This window comes from Phoxinus phoxinus (assembly GCF_949152265.1).
Source record: "Phoxinus phoxinus genome assembly, chromosome: 22".
NCBI classification, from domain to species: domain Eukaryota; kingdom Metazoa; phylum Chordata; class Actinopteri; order Cypriniformes; family Leuciscidae; genus Phoxinus; species Phoxinus phoxinus.
Genome location: NC_136897.1, coordinates 26,288,535 through 26,309,058, shown reverse-complemented (window position 1 = coordinate 26,309,058; position 20,524 = coordinate 26,288,535). Strand labels below are relative to the sequence as shown.

Below are 20,524 nucleotides of genomic sequence, written 5' to 3'. Positions count from 1 at the left end.
TAGTGATTTTTTATTTTTCTAACTCCTCATTTCCCGGTTTAAATAGGTATTTGAGTTCATGAGGAACTTTAGAGGTCTTGTGTTTGTGTGTCACACACACGCCGTCGCTTCCTGATTGCATGCAGAGGGGATTGTCGTATGACATTTCCGGGACGCTCAGCGCGTGATGGTCAGTTCGCATTCAGTCGCGCGGGTCGCTGAAGGATCATGTTGATTCTCATCTCACGGTTATTGTTTATGACGGCGGTGTGGTGCGTGGCGGAGGGGAAGGTAACGAGCAGGTTTATATGTGTGTTGCTGACAGACACAATGTAATGATTCATTCTTATACTAATGACTTTCACAAGTGTGTTTTGATAGACATGAAAAGATACTTCTGAAAAACACTAAACGAAAACCAATAGTTCTCGGATTCTAAAGGTGTATCGTAAATGAAGGATATGTTTATTTTCTGTTTTTGTTATTTTGCTGTTGAAACTTCCAGCCTAGGTTGCGTGTTTTGGGTGCGTCTCAAATAGTGAGCTGCCTAACGTTACCGTTTGGGGTTGTAATACTCCTATGGAGTGAACGGCCAGTAACAAGAAGAAGAAGAAGAAGAAGTTACCGTTTGGGGTATCACGTGCAGAGGCAACATACAGTAGCTGTCTACCTAGGCTGCATGTTTGGACATATGCAAAACCTAGTGTGCTGCCTGCCTACGTAAACAACATTGTGGGTGTCATGTCATAGTGACCTAATGAGCTACATGCTGTGACTTCTTATTTTTTGGGCATTATAGGCATCTGAAATGTAGTGTGCTGCCTACTTCTTAGACAATATTTTGGGGATCTTGGGCACCACTCGTGTGTGTGTGTGTGTGTGTGTGTGTGTGTGTGTGTGTGTGTGTGTGTGTGTGTGTGTGTGTGTGTGTGTGTGTGTGTGTCTGAGAGAGAGAAAAACGGACATGAGAAAGAAAAAACTAATGACCTGTGTCACCTGCCTAGTGCCTAGATAGCACATTTTGGCATCATACAGCATGATGAAGTGCCTACAGACATCATTTTTGAGTGTCTTTGGCAAAACAAAGTGACCTGGACATCATAAGTATCTCACAGCAAGTGTGCCTACACATAACATGGGCAAAACTAGTGAACTGCCTACCTAAATGCAATCTTTTAGCATAATAGCTATCTTAAAACATAGTTTGCTGCCTATTTAGACAGAATTTTAGGCATCTTGGGTATAAGCACCACTCTATAGTCTGCACTTTTGGTCATCATGGGCATATGCAAAACTCAGCAAGCTGCTAAGCTAGACGTTATTTTTTGGAATGATGCGCATGGGAAAACCCCAGTGACCTTCCTACGTAGACTTCATATTTTGAGCACAATAAAACATAAATTACTGCCTACATAGACTGCTCTTTTGGGTGTCTTTGCCGAAAAAACTGTGCTGAGCATCATAAGTATCTTACAATTAGTTTTATTTTTGGGGGCATAACCTGAAAACTAGTGAACTACATTCTTGAGCATCATAGGTATCTTGAAACATGTTGGGCATCATGGGCATAGGCAAAACATATAGGCCTAAAGCTCCCTATCTAGACAGTGTTTCTGAACATGATAAATGAGAAAATAAAATAAGTGTGCTGGTCTACATGGATAGCAGTTTTATCCATCAAGTATGTCAAAACCAAGTGTGAAGCCTTTTTGGTATCATAGGACGATAAGATGCTTCTTGCTCTTGTGGTCTAGATTGAGAGGGTGGGGAGTTCACGTATCTCACAGTTTAACTAGAACACGACCGCGTACTTTACCATGTAGCGAGACAGTCAAGTGAGCATGCTAATGAAGTCTTGTTAATCAGCCTTGATTTTATCTCTCAACGAACCCTTTTAAAAAGTTACATTGCAGGTTCCACTTGCTGTTCTTGATCTTTAAGTCATGGGAGAATAAACTGCCTTGACTGAGAAATGTGCTGGAGCCCTGAACAAAGAGCATGCTTGAATAATACACAGATATGATTCATGTATATGAAAGATTACTGAATGATTTTGCTTGGTTACATACAAAGTTTTAGTCTTTTTAACCAGAATTGCGTGCATGCATTTTACATGCAACGTGTAAACATGTTGCCTCTGTATAATTTTTTGGCTGACTTACAAGTACACTGATAGCGTAAAGATAATCGCTCAGGTCTGTTCTTCAGTAAAGCTCACTGTTGCATGGAGGAAGTCTGCTGGCCTGTATATGTGGGTCGTTTCCCAGTAACACACCTCAGCAATTTCCTCTCAACATCTTGAGCGCTTGTCATTTTTCTGAGAGGACGTCAGTGGTTTTAGAGATGATGCAGTCATTTTTCGTAACGTCTAATCTGCATGATTATCTCAGAATGTGCATTTCCTGCTGAAAATCTTGATTTTTAATTTGGAAGTTGACGTTAATGGGTAGACTTTGCATCTCAGAAAGTTTCTTGGACCAGCTCTTTTTTATTTTTTTCAGTTATTATAACTTATAAATGAGTCATTTATGAACCCGCCACATGAATTGAGTGTGACACTCGATTGTGACAACTCTTAGATCATTCTGTGCATTTTGGTCTGAGGCAGAAAGTACAATCCTCCTGCAACTTCCTTTTTAGGAGCACGGATCAGTAACCGTGACGATAAAGGCTATACAAAAACTTGTTCCTTGTTCCTAAAGGGCACGGGTGCCCAAAGTCCAAACCTGCCCACTATCCTGCAGAGTTTGGCTCCAACTTTCCTCACCTCACCTACCTGGAAGTTTCTAGTATGCATAGAAAGATCTTTGCTGCATCCAAATTTGCCTATTTATACTATAGGCCTACCCTAAAAGTGAAGGAAAAGTACATACTTTTGAGTTTTTGAGTGTGTAGCAGAAGAGTACACAGCTTTGGACATACTACTTCGTCATAATTGCGACTTTAACGGACAGCTCTGTCGCTTAGTTATGTGCATCCTGTCTATAATCTTGTCACAGTTAAAACCCATTCAATTTAATTTAATTCCCTACCATATCGGAGAGAGTTTGTATCGTGGGTTTTTCATGCGGAGACTCTCATGTGTTTGTAATTTGCATTATTATGCACTTAAAAGTTAATGACCAAACTTATCTTTATAAAAGTTCACAATGCAGTTGCAGATGAAATATAATGTGGATAACATTGAATAAATATATTTTTGTCAGGTTGGATACTGAAAATGAATCACTCAAACCCCTTTATCTAAACTCTACTCTCTCTACTTAACCGTTTTGCACATCTGCCATGTTTGTAGTTTTGTTCAACACATTTTACTCGTGTTTGTAGTTCAAATTGAATCCTCGTCCAACGCGCAATGGGTTGTGGGCAATATTAGCCGTATTCAAATTCTAACCAGAAAAAGTTCGAAGACCATCCAGGTATCTTTGAAATACTTATTTCAACAACATACTACGATTTAGGACACATTAATTCTAATTTCTTATACTATATAGGACGGATAGTATGTGAATTGGGAGGCAGCACTTGATTAGCTGGGGGGGTATAATGCCCTTTTCACAAGATGTAAAATATGTCTCTGATGTCCTCAGAGTGTGTGTGAAGTTTTAGCTCAAAATACCACACAGATATTTTTATATAGCATGTTAAAATGGTCACTTTTTGAGGGTCAGCAAAGACGCACCGTTTTATGTCTGTCCCTTTAAATGCAAATGAGCTGTTGCTGGCGGCACAGGGGTGGAGTTACAACAGCTTGCACTCACACACACACACATGCACTGAAAATTTCAAAAACTTTATGCCTTTAATGCTTAAACCGAAGTCAGAATGATGGAGGGACCCAATAAGTGACAACATGTAGACCACGTTTCTGAATGGTTAGTTGATGAATTTATGTTGCTGATGTGTAGTTATCTTCTAGTCATTGATTAGCATATTCTGTCTTGATAATCTATAAATCGTGTTCCTGGGGGCGGGGTTTATGTAAATTGTAGGGTTGATGATATCACTAACCCGGGATGAATGTCGTGTAGTCCCTACCAGCCGTTTGTTGTAGTTCTTAAAAAGCAATTTCTTTAAAAGCAAATATCTCCCTTTGCTTTGAACTTTGAGCGTTGTAACTTTGCAGATGTAGTTTATGCTCAAACAGCAACATTACACACTAACTACAGTTAGAAAAGTTAAATCATATTCAACCACCCCTGCTTTAGGAGCTCAATGCAAACATATTTACTCTTCTTGACTGGTGCATAACTTTCTTGAGGCATAATTATTATTTATTTTTTACATTTGATTCGGAGTTAGATGTGACCTCGATAATATGCTCTGTTATATTCATTTGTGGAGATCAAACAATCTAGCAAAATTCTACATATCGTTAGATATTATAAATCAGCCTTGGTATATCTTATGTGTGGCTGGTTTTAAAAACACATAAACACAAATTCAAGCTTGACTTTTAAAGCAGTCAAAAAGTTCCAGATGATTTGCAAAAGTCCCTTGCTTTTCCTCTAAACAGTTTGTCTGGTTTCCCGGTCTGAGTTTCCCGGGCATTATTGTTTCTCCCTCGCAAATTTGTATATTATTATTTAGCTACCGGTAGTTACCAGTAATTTCCCTCTGATTTCACTTCTGCTTATGTCCTCCTCTGCTCCTACTTCCATCTCCTCTGTCAGTGTTTATCATTTGGAGTTGTGCATGGACATCTTCTGTATGCATGCAGAGATCTCAGGATATCAATCTATTGGTCAGAAGATTATTAGAGGACAGAAAAACAACAAGCTTTGATCCTTGCCTCTATCCATTGCATTTGGCCCAATTTGGCCATTCATATCAGTTTCCACAGTGCGTGTGGTTCACCTCTTCACTGTGAAGATTACGGGAGATTAGTGTGTGTGTATATGTATGTATATAAAGTCGAGCTCAGAATTAATCATACCCCTGGTAAATATGATCAAAAATGGCTGTAAAAAATAAATCTGCATCATTTATCCTTTTGATCTTACATTCAAAAAATTGGCAAAAGTCTAACCTTTCATTTAAGTAAAATAATTGAAAGTGGGGGGGAAGTCACATTATTAAATAAATGTTTTTCTCCATAACACGTTGGCCACAATTATTCATACCCTTTTATTAAATACCCTTTTGCAATCTCCTTTTGCCAAGATAACAGCTCTGAGTCTTCTCCTATAATGCCTGATGAGTTTGGAGAACACCTGACAAGAGTTCAGAGCCCATTCCTCCATACAGAACCTGTCCAGATCCTGCAGATTCCCAGATCCATGTTGCTGCTTCTCCTCTTTAGTTCACACACTCATCAGGTCAGGGAACTGGGACGGTCACGGCAGAAGCTTCCTTTTGTGCTCCTTAACACATTTTTGTGTTGATTTTGATGTTTGTTTTGGATCGTGGTCCTGATGGAAGATCCAACCACGGGCCATTATAAGATTTATAGCAGAAGCCGTCAGGTTTTGATTTTTTATCTTTTTTTTAAAAAAGCTCTTTTTTTAGTTTGATCTGACCACAGAACCTGTGCCGTGTGAAGACCCAGTCGTGTCTGACAACTGAACATGCTGGAGTTTGTTTTTGGATGAGCGAGGAGCATTTTTCCTGAAACCCTCCCAAACAACATGTGGTGATGTAGGGGTTGTTTGATTTTTTTTTTTAATTGGCTTTTCTGACCCCAAGACTCAACTAATCTCTGCAATTCTCCATCTGTGATCCTTGAAGAGTCTTTGTCCACTCAAACCGTCCTCCTCACCGTCCATTAAGGCAAAGTAGACACACGTCCTCTTCCTGGCAGATTCGTAACATCTTCAGTTGATTATAACTTCTTAATTATTGCCCTGATGGTCAAAATGAGGATTTTCAATTCTTTAGCTATTTTCTTACTGCCGCTTTCCATTTTGTGATGCTCAACAATGTTTTGCTGCACATCAGAACTATATTCTTTGGTTTTACTCATGTGATGGATGATTAAGGGAATTTGGCCTTTGTGTTTCCTCATATTCAAACTCCTGTGAACAAGAAGTCATAGCTGGACAATTTCATGTTCCTAGTCACCCTGGTGTGCTAAAAAAAGGTAAATATTAATGGGAATATAGTTCAGAGATACTTTACTCATAAAAAATTCTAGGGGTATTAATAATTGTGGCCAACGTGTTTTGGAGAAAAATATTTATTTAATAATGTGATGTCCCCCCCACTTTCAATTATTTTACTTAAATGAAAGGTTAGACTTTTGCCAATTTTTTTAATCAAAGATCAAAAGGATAAACGATGCAGATTTATTTTTTACAGCCATTTTTGATCATATTTACCAGGGGTATGATTAATTCTGAGCTCGACTGTATATATTGCCTTTCCATTCAACATATCAGCAACCACATTGAAAAACCCACATCTGTCAAAACATCTAGATAGTAGGGTTTGCGTGTGCCAAATTACTGGTTGACCATGTGTGTTTTTTTTAGTGTTTGATAGTGATTCCGATAAGGCAAAATTTCATGAAATCAAATGAATGAAACAGTGATATTTTTGCTGAAATAAAACAATTTTTCATATGCAATGGATTTGTCAATGTTGGTAGACTAAATAGTTAATTGGCCTGGCTGAAATCCCTAGTTTGTTGTAGTTTTTGACTAGCTTTGTAGCTATCAGCTTTTTTAACATCCATCCATTTGAAGTTACTCTGTTTTTCACGTGTTTTATCATGTCAGTGAACCTTGTATAAAAGTTGTGTCTGTCCCACACTAAATACCCTATAGTTGCAGCGTTAGCGTCCTTGAGAAAAGACATATAGGAGGAAATGATGCACACTGTTTCGCTCACATGTCCAGGTATCAGTTCCTGATAATTCAAGGAAAATGTCACTGTCTGATATTTTTGGCTTTGTGCTTTTATGTTCATAGGCACCACTTCCATATTCCAGCTCAAATAGAGTATGTGACAACACAACCACTGAATATTACGAAAAAAATCAGCAAATATGCTGCAGTAAATGCAAACCAGGTAGGTTTTAAAAAACAAGATTACAAATGTTTCTGTGTTTTTACCACGATAGGACCGAGTGTAACCATTTGTGTTCATAACTTTATTAGTTTTGTTTAGAAACGACTGCAGGTTTTGACATATTTATATTTATTGTAGGAACCCGTCTGGAAAAGGAGTGCACTGCGAGTTCAGACTCCATCTGTGCGCCCTGTCCAGATGGACAGTACTCGGATCAATTTAACCATTATAAGAATTGTTTCTCCTGTCCACGTTGTAAAGATGGTGAGTCAACTTTTTTAATAAAATCACCTCAGAATCAAAAAGGCTTGTTTTTAGTATTCATTGGAATACATCTTTGAGGAATAGTTCATCATAAAAATAATTCCGTCATCATTAACTCTTCCTCTTGTCCTTCCAAACCGTTGAAGATTTTCTTTCTTTAATAAACTACAAATGGAGATATTTAGCACAATATTCACACTTTTATGTACAATGAAAGTGAAAGGGGACTATCAAGCAACACAAATTACAAAAAGCACCATAAAGTTTTAAGTAAAATCTGTGTAATCTTAATATGAGCATACAGAGGTGAAGGTTATCAGTTAATTTCTGGCTATTCTTCACACAAAACTACCGTATGATTTGTGTAAATGATAAGAGAATTTGCATGTTTTGATTAACTGTTCCTTTAAATATGAGAAAGTTACAATATAAAATGTACAGATTAAACAAATTACATGGTCATGTGAGCATTTACAGTAACACTTGCATTTACTAACAATTTGCAATACATTTATTAACAGTATTTATTCATCTTTATTTACTTTAGTTTATAAAAATACATGTTCATTGTTAGTTCATGTTAGCTCAGGACAGGTCCATTAAAAATATTAACAGATGCAGATGATTTAAATAATGTGTTTGTAAATATTGAAATTAACATTAAATAAGATTAACAAATGCTCATTGTTAGTTAATTTGAACTAATATAGTTAAATATATAGTTCAGTCATAAAACTTTAGAGAACTTTAAACGAATCACTAAACTCACGGTTCGGATCATATTACGGTTTTTGAGTCACGGATCGGATTTTTTCTCTGATCAGCTAAATAAATAAATAAATATGGGGGTGGGGGGTTAATGTAACTTTGCTTTTCATTTATTACTTAAAGCCCAATTTAAGTACTTCGATACCACCGAAAAAAAGTGTTCACTGGATAAATTAAACATGTTCATCTTTCTCAAGATGTGTTTTGTTGTTCGATTAATATTAATGACATGCACAGCCGCAGATTTTGATAGGCTACTGTCACTTTAAGACAGAATGAACGGATCCAATATAATGATACACATCAGATTTCTCTCTCAACTGTTTACTTTCACTTGAAACATAACCGACTTTGTGACTGGTATTTTAACAGTTTTGTGTGCGCGAACACCGAATTTACTTATAAAAATATTTTATTTTATTTTTTCCCCAACTGAATTTCCTATTGAATTGTTGCTGTTCAATTCTTCTTGTTAGAGAAAGGACTGGCTTATCATACGAATTGCTCCGCTGATACACAAACTGTTTGCGTTTGCAAGCCTGGAATGACCTGTGTGAAGATGGTTTCTGAATGTGATCAATGTAAAAAATATAAATCCTGCAAACCTGGTGAACGCATCATCAGAAAAGGTAAGAAGCAAACATAATCTAGCTACTGTACATACACACTACAAGAGCCTGGGAAGCCAGAGATTTGTAGCATTTATGTCTGTTGATTAAATTAATTTTAGCACACATTCACATCTAACATTTACAGTCTCTTGGGAAAATTGTCAAAAATATGAATGACTCATTCAACTTTTGTCAAATAAAATGCTTGAATGCTTCTCCCCTTAATATCTATAATCACTAAACCAACATGTAGCTAATTATTGCTGGTTACTTCCTTTATAAAAAGCTGTTTGTTTCAATGGGAAATACATGAATTTGCCATAAAGTCATTTGATGATGTATGTGAATATTTGTTTGAGTAGACCAGTTACATGTGGCATCATCCTTGTGTTTGTGAATGCAGGATCCCCTAAAGCTGATGTCATGTGTAAACCGTGTCCGTCTGGGACGTTTTCAAACCGCAGTAATGCTGAGCTCTGCCAACCACACACACAGTAAGATGTGAATGGAAAGAAAGAATCATTACTTACAAATATACACCAATGCATACGACTTATTTGTCTCTTTTTTTTCTCGGTTAGATGCTATGGCGGTTCAGTTTTAAGTCCTGGCAACTCTAAAGCTGACACACAGTGTAATTTGACACCACCCCCATCAACAACACCAACAACAACAGAGGTTTCTCATCAGATTTCATCAAAGCATCATCAGCCAAGAGGAATGGATTCTAACAGATATCTACCAGAGCAAAATCTAACAGAGAAAGCGCAGCCCATGCACACGACCACCACACATGCATCTCTGCCTCCGTCGAGCAGCATGACGCCAAGCACACCAGAGAATCAAACCACGACGGGCCCTAACCCAGAGACCACGAGTCTAATCTACTGCGCTGGTAAATATGAGGCCATTTCATTCGAATTTAGTTTACAATCCTTACTGTGCGTTCACACCGCCGCCGGCGAGAGCGTCAAAGTGGCCGGAAGTCATTCATTTTCAATGAGACCTTTTGCTATGTTTGCACCTCCCGTCCAGACTACAACGGCAAAAACGTAGACCTAAAACGGAGAAGTTTAAAAACGCTCCGACCCCGTTTTGCGTTTTGAATCTCCGGAGGGCACATTAGTGAAGACGGTCAAAACGGAGGACTTTACAAACGCTGACGCAGAGGCTCACACTCGGCTCTATGGTTGGGTGTCATCAGTCATGTCGTATCCTTCCCTGATTCGTCAGACACCCATCACATGACCCGTCCCCGGGAAGAAAACATACAAAAACAGCCTGGACTACGTAACGTTCGTGACTGCAACATGGATAACGAATTACAAGCGTTACTGATGTTGATGTCTTTGCTAGCAGCTGTTGTGCAAGAAAATTCTGCATTTTACAACGCTATAACTGCCTACATGCGCCTGTTTACACCGGCACGCGCATGCCCAGCGTTGGTGAATGGTCACGTGATCCGCGTTTTCAGTCGTTTTAATGTGGACGGAGATCAATTCTAATACGCAGCTAAAACGCTGGTGTGGACGGAGATCGTATTCATTTTAATTCTCCATTTCTAAACTAAAAAGCAGTAGTGTGGATGAGGCCTTGGACGGCGAGAGTGGCGAGGAGAGTTGAAGTCAGGTCAACTTTATGGTAATGAGCTATGACGCGGTTCGGCAGCAACCAATCGGAATGTAGAAGTGCTCCGTTTGAGAGGATTCCAGGGAACGCAGTGTAAACTTTGGTTCCGACCACATTAGTTCCCAAGCAAATTAGAGGAGAGGTTGATCATTTGAATTTGATAAGAAGGCGCGCAACACTATTTATAGGCAAGATTTTCGCGCTAGAGCGCTTGTTTTTCAGCGGGAATGCAAATTAGAATAGCACTTAACCATGAACACAAAAGCCACACCACACATGGCTTATTGGTTTATTTCGTTAGCAAACATGTCACTATAATTGTTAAGTTCTTTTCTTCTGCGAAAATAACGAACGACATGCTTGTTTGCTTTGCGGCCCCTTTAAATAAAGTTTAAAAAAAGACCAAGCAGTCGATCTACATCAGAGCATCAGAGCGTCCACGAATCTTTCCACGGCGTCGCTGGCAGGGCGGCGAGAGCGAATTTTGACGCTCTCACCGGCGGCGGTGTGAACGCACGGTTATAAAAGTACCACGGTTGTTACATGGTATCAGAATACTATGCAGGAAATCATTTAAACAGTTTTGCGGTCATTATGCACAAATATTTACTGCTGAATGCTATGATCGACCAATCAGAATAAAGTATTCCAGAACGCAACTTAATAGAGTGCAACAGTCCCACCAACTGATTTTTATTTTAACTTCTTAGTATTTCTATAGGATTTTATGAGTTTTTGGTAAGAGTTAAGCCATGAACCAAAACAATCAGCTACAGGAGAATCATAACATTACAAGCTGTGATTTTAAGCTTTTTTTCTTTTCTTTTTTTATCAGACAAAAAGACAAATGTACAAGACTTAAGTGTGAGGGAGATAACTGTATCTGTCAGTGAGTCACTTTTTGACAATGTTTGAATTTTTTAATTCTCTGTCATGCATTTCCTTCCTCACTTTCTGTCACTTGTAACCGTTCTCTGTTTCTTCTGTGGTCTGTTATATCTCTTTATCTCTCTTTCTCTGTCTCTGTTCTCTTCAGTCATTGTCTGTGGTGTTCTGGTTTTGCTGACGCTGGCAGTGATGGGGATTATTTGCATGTTACGTAAGAGAAAAGGTATTGTGGGTATTTTCATTTCAGTTGTGTAGAGATCAAAGAAGTAATTTTGGTAGATCAGTTAAATGATATCTGCTCTTTAGATTCAGATCCGGTACTTTACTTTTTTTTTTAATCATGATCACTTTTTTTATTCTTTCGGTGACATCTTTCTCTAACTTTCTCCTGCAGGTGTACAAAAGGTTCCAATCCCAGGGGGCAAAAAGGTAAGTTTTTTTTTTTAAGTGAAAACTGCACAGTATGTACTATGTACTGCACAGGTGTCAAACTCAGTTCCTGGAGGGCCACAGCCCTACAGAGTTTAGTCCCAACCCTGCTTCAACACACACACACCTGCAATTTTCAAATTAGCATGAAGGAATTGATTAGCTGACCAGGTGTTTTTAAAAAATGTTTAGGGTTGAAGCTAAACTCTGCAGGGCTCTGGCCCTCCAGGAACTGAGTTTGACACCCCTGATGTACTGCATACTATAAATATAAATAAAATAAAAAAAGTATCTTTTAAAGCAATCATTTTGGTGTAGCTTTACTATCAAACAAGGTTAACCACTAGTAAAAAAAGATAAACTTCCAGCACACTCAACTTCTCCAATCAACAAGCCTAAATTCTGAATAGCATACCATCATAATATTATTGTACTAATACTATTTCTGCCATATAAAGATATAGTAAGTCTATATATCTTGTTTTGTTACATAAAAAGGATAAGCATACTAGCATACTACTCTTGCTATTTCTGGCAAGTACAGATATAATAAGGATGTGTCCGAAATCGGCCTCATATCCTTAAACAGGGCACTATTTAAGGAGATAGCCATTTGTAGTGGTGTCCGAAACCATATTGGACGTTATTAAGTGCACTCATTCAATCCCACAATTCACCGCAATAACGAGTGTACAAACTATGCAAAAGCAGCAGCCTTTCTGGCTCACTCGGTGTCTGAATTCTCTCACTTGTTTTCATTCACTCCTTCATCTAGACTATATTAGGGAGGCGATGTAGGGAATTGTGAATGAGTTATTTTGAACACAGCCTAAGAGTGTATATACAGGTGAAACTCGAAAAATTTTAATATTTTGATGATTATTGTTTACGGCTATGAAAACCTTTTCACAATATTATAATTTTGAATTTGGTGTTTTCATAAGCTGTAAGCCATAATAATAAAAATTATAACAAATAAAGGCTTGAAATATCTCACTTTGCATGTAATGAGTCTATATAATATATTAGTTTCACCTTTAAAGTTGAATTATTGAAATAAATGAACTTTTACACGATATTCACATTTTTCGAGTTTCACCTGTATCTTGTTTTCTTCCATGTAACGGAATAAATTAATTTTATATAGCAGAAAAAGAGTAGTAATTCTCATATTATATTTTGAAATGTGTCGATTTGGTTTACCTTCTCTACTAAAATCAGTGTGCTGTATACAACCCCATTTCCAGAAAAGTTGGGACATTTTGTTTAATGCAATAAAATTAGGAATCTGTGATTTGTTAATTATCTTTAACCTTTATTTAACTGACAAAAGCACAAAGAAAATATTTCCAATGTTTTCACTGATCAACTTAATCTTATTTTGTAAAGAGAAACACATTTGGATTTCGATGGCTGCAACACACTCCACATAAGTTGGGACAGAGGCATGTTTACCACTGTGTCTCATCATCTTTCCTTTTAATCACACTTTTGAATTGTTCGGGAACTGAGGATACTAACTTTTACCCAATCTGGCTTGATAGAAGACAGTCTGAGGTCATCATTGTCTGATTCTCCTTTTCATGATGGGTCATATATTTTCCATACGAGACAGATCTGGACTGCAGGCGGTCAGTCAAGCACATCCACTCTGAGTGTCTATAAACCACTCTGATGTAGCGCTTGCTGAATGAGGCCTGGCATTGTCTTGCTTCCCAGGAATAATGTGATCTTGATACCATTACATATCTCTGTTCAATTTAAATATACGCCTCCATGTCAATTGACCGTTCGCAAAAGCCACGCCCCTTAGTTATTGTTACTACGCCCGTCAAACAATTGAGAACCAGACACATGGCCACGGCTGGGTTGAGCTCCATACATTAAGTGATTGGTTTTGGAGTAATGCAGTGACATATCCTCCAGGGCACGACAGAAAGTATAGACAGAATAGCGCACGGGAGCACATGCACTAAACAGTTCTGTAAAATTATATATCAATCATTTTTATTTGATCATATATCATTTTACAAAACTGTTTTGCGCATGTGCTCCTCAGTCACAACACTGCAATCAGAGGACGCGCTGAACCATCAACTCTCTGTTCTCTTCATTCAGAACTCAGCCGACTGAGAAGGATATATTTGTGTGAATAGTTGTGCAACTGCGCGAACTTTGTTTTGAAGTTTAATGTTTGAGTTCCAGAGGAATTTGTGACTGTGTTCCTGTTCAACCACATCACAGTTTCGTTATTAGATCCGTGCTTTTTCTCTTGTTGGCTGAATGATGAGGGGCCGCAGTGCCGTCGTGAAACGGTGTTGTACATGTAGCCTATTTTTTTATTATAGTTGCAAGCAATCATAAAATACAGCATATTAAAAATAAAATAAAAAGGTGAGAAACGGAACTCGGGTCGGGCTTAAAATATAACCGTAATGTTCGGGTCGGGTCAGGTTACATTATTTTGGGTACGGGTTTAAGTTTTAAGCCGTGCAGACCTCATTGCCATAGGCCGGGGCATCGTTTCACTCTCTTGCTGAAATCCCAATGTTTGACGGAGGTCCTTCTCCTTAGTTACAGTTGCTGAGCTAGGATTGGACTAGAACCGTTCGAGGGCGGGGTTTTGCGAACGGTCAATTATAGTCACAGACATGCAAGTCACCCCTGGCGTTTGCACTGATACACTGTACCATGACAGATGTTTGCATTTGCACCTGTCACTGATGAAAGTCTGGATGGTCCCTTTTGTCCTTGCGACTGAGAACTCATTGTCTGTTTTCCCCAAAAACAAGCTGAAACATGCACTCATCGGACCACAGCACACATTTCCACTGTCTTCTAGACCATCTGAAATGAGCTCTGGCCCAGAGAACTCGCAGACATCTCTGTTTAGAACTGATGTATAGCTTTCTCCCGGCATAAAAGATTCAAGTGGCATTTCTTGATGCAGCAGCAGACTGTGTTAAAGCGGCACTCGGTAACTCTAGCCACCGCTTTGCTGATTTTCTCAACGAGCTCCCCCTACAGCTACGGTGCGTATATTTTTCACATCACTGTCGTAAAGTCACTTGCGGCGCGCCGGCGCCCTCCTCCCCCTTTCTACCGCTGCTCATGTGCTTTTGTTATGGTCGGAGCCGGTGTGGTGAACAAATGAGTCCCAGACGCACCAACTTTATCGTGTGGAGCTATGTCTACCGAGGTGGGTAATACATCATACACAGTATCATAAAGCAGTTCGTGTTTCTCGCTCTTTCTCGCTTCTCACGAGACTTCCTATTTTCAACTTACCGGGACGTTAGTCCCAATGTTGCAAGGCTGGTTTTCCGCCTGGGAACGCTGGGGCGGAGCGGGGAAAGTAACCATTCTCACCAGAACAGATTATTTAACCATCCAAATGATTTCTTAACGGATTTATTAAGTTGAAAAAGTTACCAAGTGCACCTTTAAGTGACAACGGTTTCCAAAATACTCCCGAGCCCATGTGTCTATATTTAACAGCAGAGCATTATGTTTCTCATGCAGTGCCATCTGAGGGCTTGAAGGTGACGCCGCCTTGTCCTGCCCTACACAGCCTGAGATTTCTCTGGATTCCCTGATTCTTTTCACAGTATTATGAATGGTAGATGGTGAAATTGTTTGCAATCTTGCATTGAGAATTTTTTTTTCAATTGTTTGACCATTCTCTAATGAAACGTGGCACAGAGTGGTGAGCCATGACCCATCTTTGCAAGCAAAGACTGAGATGCTCCTTTTATACCCAATCAAGAAACCCTCACCTATTGCCAATTCACCTGCTTATTGTGGGCTTTTTCTAAAAAGTTTAACTCGGATATTCTATGATCTTTAAACTTTTTTTTGTGTGTGTTGCAGCCATCCAAATCAAAATGTGTTTATCTTTACAGAATACAATTCATTTGGTCAGTGAAAACATTGGAAATATTTTCTTTGTACTTTTCAGTTAAATAAAGGTTCAAGAAAATGAACAAATCACAGATTCTTTATTTTATTGCACTTTACTAAATGTCCCAACTTTTCTGGAAATGGGGTTGTACAACAAGAAATTCTTAGTACACTAATTCGTCACATGACCTTATTTCCACATTGCACATTTAATTCAGTGTAATACATTTAATATATTCAAAATAAATAGGATTATTGTGCGGTTTTTCATTAATCCACTCAAATTACGACTGCGTACTTATTTAAATAAGTAATTACTTCACAGCCGCTGAAAAATTATGTTCTATATAATATGAATGTAATTAGACGTACTACATTTGCAATGTTGTCATTATCATGTGACTCGTCGCTTCACTTCCATTCATAAATCCTCTCCTGTGGCCTCATGGGATGGTAAAGTGTCCATCATACACACACACTTCACAATCTCACCAGAAGTAGTAAGTCATCCGGGTACATTTTTCCTACTCTTTTATGAGTACTGTGAATTCTGACATACTACTTTTGTCACGTACTGTTTTTCACCCATTATATAGTAGGGAAGTATGTGATTTTGCATGCATCCAATGTTTTGAAAATGTCATTTCTAATCGAGCACATTGCATTGTGGGATACAGTATTCCTTCATCTTTCCCATCTCTTGTTCTCTTCAGCTAGAGCGTGTTCCCTCAAAGAACGACATACCTGATTGTCAGCATCTATTAACCGCCGACAAGTGCCAGAAGGAGCCCTCCATGTCTTCATCGGACAGCCAGAGTCAGCCGGACTCCAGCCAGAGTCACATCAGCGGAGACTGGCCGGAGCGCACCAGTCAGGAGGAGTCGCCGTCCGTCTCCAGCCCGCTAGTCAATCTCAGCATCACGGCCACCTTCAACTGCCAGCTGAACCCAGCGACAGCGTCCTGTTCCATCCCGATGAACACATCTGCACTGACACCGCGTGCTGAAGCTCCGGTGCCGCTTTCCCAGGAGGAGGTCTGTGTGTCCTGCCAGCAAGAGGACGGCAAAGAAGCTCTGCAGTCAGTGCAGGAGAGCGGCCCGTGTACCTTCTGATCCAATGTTACCCATCAGGCAAAACTGAAAAAATTTACCGGACTATAAGTCGCTCCGGAGTATAAGTCGCATCAGTCAAAAAATGCGTCACGAAGAGGAAAAAAACATATAAAAGTCGCACTGGACTATAAGTCGCATTTATTTAGAAATTTATTTCACAAAATCCAAGAACAGACATTTAATCTGGAAAGGCGAGTTATTCAGCTCCACAATAGCACACAGAACAACAGCTGAATAGGTGTCCAGTGTGTTAGCGTAACACATTATCAGTTATTCATCGACACAATAGCATAAAGAACATATACCTGGGAGGCTGAATAGGCTAAATTAACATAAGCCAGCGAGTCCAACAAGTTACCGGTAAGCAAGTTCACCAAGCTCCCGATCTCATCACACATCACCGAATCCACTGTACTCTTCATCCTCGGTGTCGCTTCTGAACAACTCCGCTAACTAGAGCGCCCTCCCGCGGCTGTAGGCGGTAATGTTTTCTCTTGGTTCATCTCAGTCAGTATGAATTAATTTTGATATATAAGTCGCACCAGACTATAAGTCGCAGGACCAGCCAAACTATAAAAAAAAATTGTGACTTATAGTCCGGAAAATACGGTATACTTTTAGAGAAATGTGTTTGCCAAATGCCCGAATGTAATGTAATATAATGTTAATCAGGGGTTTAAAAGACATTTATTGCATCTTTTAAAAAAATGTTTTATTATGTAAGGTTGATATGTAAAACACATAGATTGATATATAAGCTCACATTACTACTTTAGCTCTAACTAGTGTTTTTCACCATACGATGCTGATGTGTAAATAGCAGGGTGACTGACGGCTGATATAATTTCACATAATTTGATGATAGGAACTTACTCATACACACAATTTCTGGCCCAGCTAGAAAAATGTGCATCCGACTTCATCCCAACAAAGCTGTATCCTGCTAAACTAATTCACCAAACAGGCAAAGTCGACAATGCTGATCATTCAAAATACCAAATATTGGCCTTGTTGATATATTGGCCGACCTCTAGTGGGAATTATTTACCGTACATCAGTGTTGTTTCATAGTTATAAAGCTTTATGATTACTTCTTTAGTAATCTTCTTTGATCCAATAAGACTTAAAGCGATAGTTCACCATATGTCATCATTATACTCAACCTCAATATGTTCTAAAAGTTTATTTGTTCTGTGGATTTTAAAAGATATTCTGTTTTCTGTTGTAACAGTTTCTGATCCCCATTGATTTCCATAGTATTTTTTTTCTTTCTTCTTACTATGGAAGTCGGTGGGAACCAGCAGTTGTTTGAATACTCACATTCTTCAAAATATCTTATGAGTAAATGATGACAGAATTTACATTTTTGGGTGAACTATCCTTTCAATGAATAATAAATAGATTTGTTTATCTACAGGTGAAACTCGAAAAATTTGAATATTGTGCAAAAGTTGGAACTAATATATTATGACTCATTACATGCAAAGTGAGATATTTCAAGCCTTTATTTGTTATAATTTTATGGCTTACAGTTTATGAAAACCCAAAATTCAAAATTAGAATATTGTGAAAAGGTTTTCATAAGCTGTAAGCCTTAATTATCAAAATTATAATAAATAAAGGCTTGAAATATCTCACTTTGCATGTAATGAGTCTATATAATATATTAGTTTCAGCTTTTAAGTTGAATTACTGAAAGAAATGAACTTTTGCATGATATTCTCATTTTTCGAGTTTCGCCTGTATATGAAGCTAGCGCCACCCAGTGGTTATTTTCTCTACCTCCCCAGTTGCAAAGTGTTTTACTGTCCTGTTGTTTTCCTCCATTATAGAACAAAGACTAAAGGGATTACATGAGATGAATGAGAAATATAGCCTTCTGGTGCAACACAGACTGTCCAAAACTTTTGTTAGATTAGAGATTCAACAACATACTGTAATTTGCACTGCCAAGTATATTGCCAAAGATTAAAGATATGTATATCGTTTTTTTTTTTAAAGCTGTAAATCAATTGTAAATAAATGTTGTATATATATATACACGTGTATAAAACCCAATTTTATTAATAATTGTTTGTCTGTTATTTTTTCTATTAGGGAATCTATTACTTTGTGTGTTGTGTAACTCATCCAGTGTCGTTTGTGCTACAGACATGATGAAACCTCTAACATGAGTTTTCTCACCTGGTGGACAATAATGCAGGCTAAAAAAAAACATTTGAGTGACCTAGCAATGCCTTGGGATCATGCCAGAGAGTTTTGCACAGGAATCTACCACAAGTCTAAAGCCTGGTCATATTTTATTCCGTGTATATTGCTTTATTTCTCATAGACTGACGACTGTGGAAACTACAGTGTAGTCAAGACCAAACTGTAGTCCTCCTTGCCAGAACATTATTGGTAGACCAGCAGAAAAAAGCACCTTAAAGAAAAAGCAGTTTAAGATGAAAGTGTCTTTAATATGATGCCTGAGGACAGCCTCCAGCGGTGGATCAATACAGCTGTTAACAGACTTAAGGAATCAGAGGAGTTTCTCTTTAGGAGCTGATTTAATATTGATCATGCTGTTCTGATGGTTGCTGTACTCCCACGTCGATTGTGCTCTGTAGAGCGAGCTGCTTGCTTTCTCTGAACGTGGAACAAAGTCTTCAGTAAGCCGCAGTCTGTTTGTTGTGGGACTGGTTTAGGAAATCTGGTTTTCATTTGTAGCTCATTGAGTAGTTGCATGATTTTTTCAGAATTGGAGCAGATGATGTAAGTATTATAATGTACAAGCGCCCTTTTGGACACACAACACCATTGAAAACCAGTTGAGGAATATTGGGGTGTAAGCACTCATGATTTTTATTAAAATAAACAAGCATTTTTTTTGTTATTAAATTAACTTACAGTTTTTTTTATATAGGCCTATATGTATGTTACAATTTTTTTTCCTATTTATTTCCTTTTTCAAAAATTAAAATGATGGTCATCTATATGAATGATTTCAGGATGCTAATTATTATTATCATTTTAATTAATTTACTTCTTATATTTAAAAACGATTTTTTTTTGTTTATTTCTGTTTTATTTTCAATGTCTTTTTTATGCATCTTGTTTTACCCTGGTCACAGACCCAGCCTTTCAGTTTTGCAATATGAAAATCCAAGAAGTAGAGCAACTGCAACCCTTGAATTATGGGTTCAATTCCCAGGTAATGCATGATAAAAAAATCTGTTTAGATGTCACTGTCGATACATTTTGAATCTAAATTAAATCTACATTTATTTTGTGTAAATCCATTTTTACACAGATAGCTTAGTGCATCTTTTCAAAGGATCAATTGCAATGGGATATTGGAAATTAAATCGTGTATGGTTTCAGAAAGAGAAAGAAAGACAGGATTTCCCTGTGATGCAGTAATGGTCAATGTTGAACAAATTAAATTGTGCGAAAGTTTGCTTTCTACAGTTCTCAGTTTGCAGAAAGCCGATAGGTGCTCAAGGTGAGTCATTTGAGTATGCTGTGTTCTCCATTCTAATCCATCCCTGTCGTGAAACCACAGCATTATGATTATGAGCAAGCAGACAACAGAGTTGTTTGTGGGAAATGGCTTGTTTGCGCTGCACTCTGTGACAGGAAATCCTGACGTCGACTTGAGGCAGGGAAGCAAACCGACGAGCCATGAACAGCACGCCGTTTCTTAAATGCAATGCAAGCTATGAATGAATTTTGATAGTAGGCTATAGTTGCACGCTTTCATAATGAACATGTGTTGCACTGAAGATACTGTCTGCGCTGCAACTGAGATGCCAGCAATGAATGTAAACCACAGGACCTCAGATTTTCACACCGAAACTATAAACAAGGTTTGCATTGATGTCTATCAACCTCATAAACTGCTGATTCATAAATTCTCAGTCTTCCTGTAAAATGGGGGACAGGTGAGGAGCAAAG

The 20,524-nt window shown here is 38.3% G+C and overlaps 1 protein-coding gene across 1 annotated transcript; it reads left to right on the top strand.

The window, feature by feature from the left end:
* The first annotated feature begins 65 nt into the window (after positions 1-65).
* Positions 66-18,656, top strand: tnfrsf1b (tumor necrosis factor receptor superfamily, member 1B). The gene is made up of 9 exons (XM_079597773.1): positions 66-270; positions 6,888-6,987; positions 7,126-7,251; positions 8,496-8,648; positions 9,034-9,124; positions 9,212-9,525; positions 11,296-11,370; positions 11,542-11,576; positions 16,190-18,656. Exons 1-9 carry the CDS (start codon positions 208-210, stop codon positions 16,586-16,588), a joined length of 1,356 nt encoding a protein of 451 aa, XP_079453899.1. The 5' UTR covers positions 66-207; the 3' UTR covers positions 16,589-18,656.
* The last annotated feature ends 1,868 nt before the right edge of the window (positions 18,657-20,524 follow it).

What these genes read in the sequence shown, in the direction of transcription:
- tnfrsf1b (XM_079597773.1), top strand. Translation starts at nt 208, where the DNA reads ATGTTGATTCTCATCTCACGGTTATTGTTTATGACGGCGGTGTGGTGC. An exon ending in CTGTCCACGTTGTAAAGATG is followed by an intron (nt 7,252 to 8,495) that starts GTGAGTCAACTT and finishes TCTTCTTGTTAG; the next exon opens with AGAAAGGACTGGCTTATCAT. An exon ending in CAATCCCAGGGGGCAAAAAG is followed by an intron (nt 11,577 to 16,189) that starts GTAAGTTTTTTT and finishes TGTTCTCTTCAG; the next exon opens with CTAGAGCGTGTTCCCTCAAA.